Source organism: Loa loa, assembly GCF_000183805.2.
Source record: "Loa loa unplaced genomic scaffold supercont3.45, whole genome shotgun sequence".
Taxonomy (NCBI): domain Eukaryota; kingdom Metazoa; phylum Nematoda; class Chromadorea; order Rhabditida; family Onchocercidae; genus Loa; species Loa loa.
In genome coordinates this window covers 80,937-86,547 of record NW_018108225.1, presented here as the reverse complement: position 1 = coordinate 86,547, position 5,611 = coordinate 80,937, and the positions used below count along the sequence as shown (strand labels likewise).

The 5,611-nt window shown below is 34.9% G+C and overlaps 2 protein-coding genes across 2 annotated transcripts in view; both read right to left on the bottom strand.

Moving 5' to 3' along the window:
* The window catches only part of LOAG_01020 (hypothetical protein), a gene marked incomplete at both ends in the record, with an annotated part of 9,886 nt that extends 9,685 nt beyond the window's left edge, over positions 1-201 (bottom strand). The window contains one exon of the mRNA XM_020445622.1: positions 146-201. Coding sequence (XP_020303938.1) covers positions 146-201 — 56 coding nt within the window. The remainder of the gene's footprint in view (positions 1-145) is intronic.
* A 4,555-nt stretch (positions 202-4,756) lies between these two features.
* LOAG_12132 (hypothetical protein) lies at positions 4,757-4,996 on the bottom strand (the record flags this gene model as incomplete). Its single annotated transcript, XM_003147646.1, has 1 exon — positions 4,757-4,996. The coding sequence occupies one exon, from the start codon at positions 4,994-4,996 to the stop codon at positions 4,757-4,759; it is 240 nt and encodes a 79-aa protein (XP_003147694.1).
* Positions 4,997-5,611: the final 615 nt, after the last annotated feature.

The following is a 5,611-nucleotide window of genomic DNA, read 5'->3' as shown; positions in this document are numbered from 1 at the left end:
ATAAGTATTTTGCCGGCACTTCGAAAATAAAAAGATTTAGAGGATAAATTGGCGATTGCAGTTGCTGTTACAAGGTATTCTCGAAAAAATAACGCTAGTAATTCGAATTTAATTCCAATTTTTCAAAGTTTGATCTCTAAATTACCTGTACGAATTGTATTTACGTTGATACTGACGTTGACGTCGACTTGCTAGATTCATTTTTGCAAGCAGTAAGTAATGTAAATTGAAAAATTTCAATAAATGCTACAGAAAGATCCGTGGCTGAGCTACTGCACTCGTTGATTTTATAAGTATACAAACGAAATATTTACTTGTCGGCGGCTGATTCTTTACAACACTAATTGCAAAGTTCGTTTCCCAAACTTTGGAATAAAGGAGAAATAATGAAAGAAATTAGAATAAGAGTCACTCTGTTGCTCGAGGGATCGAAATCGTTTGATTTGTTGTTATTGAAAGAGGGAGAGCCTGTCAGGTTTCTCCTGTGGTACCTCTTTGGACTACGTCAAATTCCTCGCTAAAGTCGTTGTCTTTTTCCCCCCAAAAAAAATCCAAATTATGCAAACTTTCTTCCGTGTATTATAAAGTTATTACTTCAAAACAAAAAGGGTAGGGGGATGATCTTGGTGGCAGCAAACCGAATGCGCCTGAAGTCAGGCTGTAGTGTGTGATTAAGTGCGAACTCTGGGATATTGGATGGTCCAGGTTAGAGAGAGAAGAGAGGTGAAAGGGTGTAGAGCAGAAAACTCAGAGGAGGAAGAGGAGGTGCACAGCATTTTAAAATTTTTGCTGCGGTTTCAAAGGAAGGAGATATTTGTGGGAAGAGAGAAGAAGGCTAATTATGATACACTGGAAAAATCAGTGGATAACCATTACGGTGATTACACTATCACCGGTGTGATATAGCTGTTCATGTTGTTGTTATTGACGATGACAATGATGATAAAGAGCCTTTGCACTGTTTTTGAAAGTTTCTTTTTTTCTGAAATCGTTTTTTTCCCTTCTGCTTCTGTTTCTTCCTCTTCTCGCTTCCAAATTATTTCTTCAACTTCAATCATCAAAACAAATCGATGGGCGGTAACAACTTTGTTGAACATTTCTGACAGTTAGAAGAGAAAAGTCTTATTCACTTCATCCTTCCTCTCCTTCCCTCATCCTCTACCAATTCTTTAGACTACTTGTGGGAAAAGGTACATCTAGACAGATTCATCATACAGTTGCCCGAGATTTTTAGTCACTATGCATTTTTACAGTTTTCATCCAGTCCGATTTATCCTACCTTTCCTGTTTCCAGTCCATAGTATTCAAATCCTTGCGCCTTGTCGCGGTTCAGACCACCATATTCCACAATTTATTGATCGTATTATTTATTTGCAACAGCTTACTTCCATCACTTTTTGTTATTTTCAACCAAACCTTTCGCCCCCACAGCTATTCGTTAAGCTCAGAAGCCGAGACGATAGCTTCAACCCTCTGCTATTTTCTGCTACTGCATTTCAGCAATAATCTCAACCTCAATGGTCTATGCGACGCCTCATTTCAGAACATTTTAGAAAATGTTCAATGCTGTCTGTCTTATTCACAAGAAAGCTATCCTACATCTATTTGCATAAATTCTCTTTGCGATCATACAGACTTTAGAACTTCAAAAATACAACTAAATTCAGGTTTTAGTGAGGGAATTTCGCACAATTTAGTGGTTGAAATCTCCGTACTCTATCATAATGTAAAAAGAACCATACAAATAAGCTAATTGACTGTTATTATCTCGTCCAATTTCATGAAAGGTAATAGAAACAACGTGTTTCTATTCAGTTCTTTTTTTTTCAAAGTGAGCATTTTTATTGTCGTGTATGGCTCTCTTAGCAGCACCAACAATGATTTGACTGTCTTCAGACAAACCGGTTATTCTTACAAATCATTCGGAACACATTTCAGAGAAACAGTTTATGATTTAACTGATCTTGGATTGGTTTCAAGAAACAACATATTTTTAATGCTCAAATTTCCGGAAATCATGTCAGTAGGGGAGCAAAGTAAAATTGTAAAATCATCGGTGTAATACTGAAATCAATACCACTTAGGATATATTGAGATAGGTCGTTGAAGCATTCGAATGTTTACAAAATGTTCGCAAAGTGAACAGTTGACTCATCCGACGGAATGATTTACGTACGTCAGTTCGTTACGTAATATATTGTAGAGTCTGAGCTATGAATTAGTAGTGATGATTCTTTAAAAAAAAGGCTGCCCCGGCTGATGTTTTTTAAAAAAAGCTCATGTTTGTGAGAAAATAGTGATGGAAAAAAAATGAAACTTATCGCTGAAACTAGCTTACTCCTCTCGTTGAAATTCCCATTAAGATATATAAGTGGTTATATATCTTTAAATTTCGGAAATATTTCAAATGCCAAAATAAGATAAGTGATGGATAAGGATGAAATGCATTTTTATGACATTTAAAATTTCCCAGTTATTTTCAACACTTCTATAATTTTAACGTTTTTCAATATGGTTAAACTCTTAATTTATGTAAAATTATATATGAATAAAAAATTTAAGCGTAGATAATTTATCTTTTAAGAATTCAATAACGATAATTTACAATCGAAAATCCAATATAATATCACACATCAAAGAACGCCATGACAAAGCTACTTACGACAGATGAACGGAAGAGAAACGGAAATGGGAAAGGTGCAGGATTGCTCCTTTCTTGGAAAACGGTTTACCATTTTTTCTTCCTTCCTTCACAACACATTCTTCTGGAATCTGAATCCATAGGACATACCATAAAAGCACAAATTATGCACTAAAACATCCTTTTATTCTTATCTTTTTGTACTTTAAATGCTAATTGCTTGTAGAATTGATTTAAGAAAACAATGAATATGAGATGATACATTTACTACATCTTTTATAAGAATTATTAAAGCATATTTATTGCAAAAATTTTTTGCCGTCGAAATTATTAAAAAGATTTGGTAGTTATTTTTAAAGAACTAATAGGGATGTAAGGAAATTTTCACTTCTCAAAATTACTATTGGAAACTTTGAGTTTTTTTTGTTCTGTTTTTCAAAGGATGTCACATTTTTAATACCAACAAACAATTTTCAGGGACTCGAGAAATAATCCATAATTATTGTAATTTAAAAAATACACCATTGGTACACTTTGGGTTACAGCGAGTCATACCTAAAATTCATTTCTAAGGCAATCTAAATTGTGCTTTGAAGTATTTCCATGAATTCGAGTCAGATATCCTGCATATATTGAACTGATCACATGACCAGTTCAATATGTCTTGCTTGTTTTCCGAAGAGGTACAATATCCCGTGGTTCAGAATAAAACATTTTGATCAGTGAGCCATAGCAAGATAGAGCAAGTTTTAAGATTAGCTCATGAGCTAATCTTAAAACTTGCTCTATCTTGAGCAAATTTTGTCGGATCCTTTCTGCCGTTTGATGATCTTTTCTCCCATTCATTCAAAAAGTCCGATCTAATTGTTGTCCGAAACGAATCAGAGAAAGATGGAGATCATATTGAAGGTTTAATAGATGATACCAACAAAATTTGATAAACAAATTTAAGGAAGTAATGGAAGGTCGAGTGACGGAGATGGGAATCCAGAAAAGCGATTCAATTACGGGAATTTCAAGTTAGGAATTATGGCACTTGTTAAGGAAAAAAAAAACTCTAAATCTTTAATTCAACGTGAGGTATGCAATTTGAGAAATAAAAATTTCCTTGCACTCTTTGCCATTCCTGAGAAAGCATCAGTCAAGCAGCTCATAACTTTTTAGCAGTCAACTGTTGGACTGATTTTATGCCAGGAAATTTTATATGATTTCAGAAAATCGATCATATCTTCATAAATGGTTATCGCGCAAATGGCTACTAGCTATCAATTTGAAGCGCAATCATCAATTGGAAGTTCTTATAAATCGTACAAATCTGTATGCAACCATTAGTTTCACCCTCGCTCAACTGATTCTAGTTGAAGTTCTTCCTGTCATATTTGATCTGATTTCTTTTTTGATTTAAAGCATGTCACCATCATGACTCAGTTCTACCTGTCGTCTAAAATTCAGTGATCTGCCTTATAATTTTATGGATATATGAAATATTAGCTTTTCAGATATTAATAGACCATTTCCATAAACATTACAAACTCATTTTTATTCGCAAAAATATTTATAATCGGGAAGTGAAGAACATTTATCTGCTCATATCATGTTTTAAAGACTTGTCGTTAGTGCCTTCGAGCATTCATCCATTGGTTGGTGTAATAAGTTACCGTAGAAGATAAAATGCTTTATTCTTTCTTAGTGACGAGTTATTTGCAAGCTGCTAGAAGGAATATTTTGAAGCTCTTTTTGTTTTAGAATACTAACGACGCTCAGTTCTTATCTAGCAATCATTTTAGACTGATAAGGTTCACCAGCTTACATTTCAGTAACAGACACAAACTAACGGCCACGAATCTATTATGCAAGTGAAATATTTGGAAGTGTTGTTGATGAAAATGTCAGTTTTGAGAATTGGTGACAATTTCAAATTGAATGTTGGAGTTAACTCTTCGTACACATCTTTTGACATCAAGTGCCATTTATTGTTTTATCCAAGAAGATGAAATTCGTAGTTCAGGAGTGATTTTGCATTTCTGAATAACTGAGTTCCTGCCACTAATTCTAAACCTGGCATTACTTCTGATTGCATCATCCTCTCTACTTAATGTGTTTTGCTACTGCTTGTTATTGTTGGTTACTGTTTCCTGTTCTATCCAAGGAGATGACAATCGCAGTCCAGAAGTAATTTTGTATTTTCGATCCAAGAAGATGACCCAATCCAAGTACACATTTTTCACCTTTACGACCTTGTTGCTGGGCATTAAACGTCAGGCCACTTGTCATTGACAAGACAAAGTCGTAATGAATCGTCGTTTCTGCTCCTCGGTTATGAACATCCAGTTCAAGTTTGTCATAAGTGCTCATGCAAGACAAAATCTTCCATCTTTTCACCATAAACAGTAAATAGTTCAGCCGAAATTGAATTATTAATGCGATTTTCATTTCATTCTGCTGTTCAAAATCTTTTTGGAAGCAACTACTGAAGGACATAAGTTGTTGTCTCATTTGAAGAGACTGCTTTAGCTACCGGAAGTACAGGCTATTTATTACTAAGCTACTTCAGTCCCTCCGTTAACATCTTTGCATTCGGATTGACTTCTGCAAAAGAATATTTGATATCTGATCCTCCTGTCCGTTATGCTTTATCTAATCACGCGGATATATACATAACCGGTGGAAGATTACCTTTTTATACCACACCCCTCTTTCGACAATCCAGCACAAGGGTAACAATTGAACTGTACCGATGAGTGTATCAAATTCTCTCTATCTAAACAGATTCAATTTGTTCTCAAAGGGAAATTGAATTTATGCATCATTGTCCTCTAGGATTTCATTTTCATTCTAATTTTTTCATCTCCATCATGAAAAGTGTTGTATGTGTGTGTGTGTGTGTGTGTGTGTGTGTGTGTGTTGTGTGTGTGTGTGTGTGTGTGTGTGTGTGTGTGTGTGTGTGTGTGTGTGTGTGTGTGTGTGTGT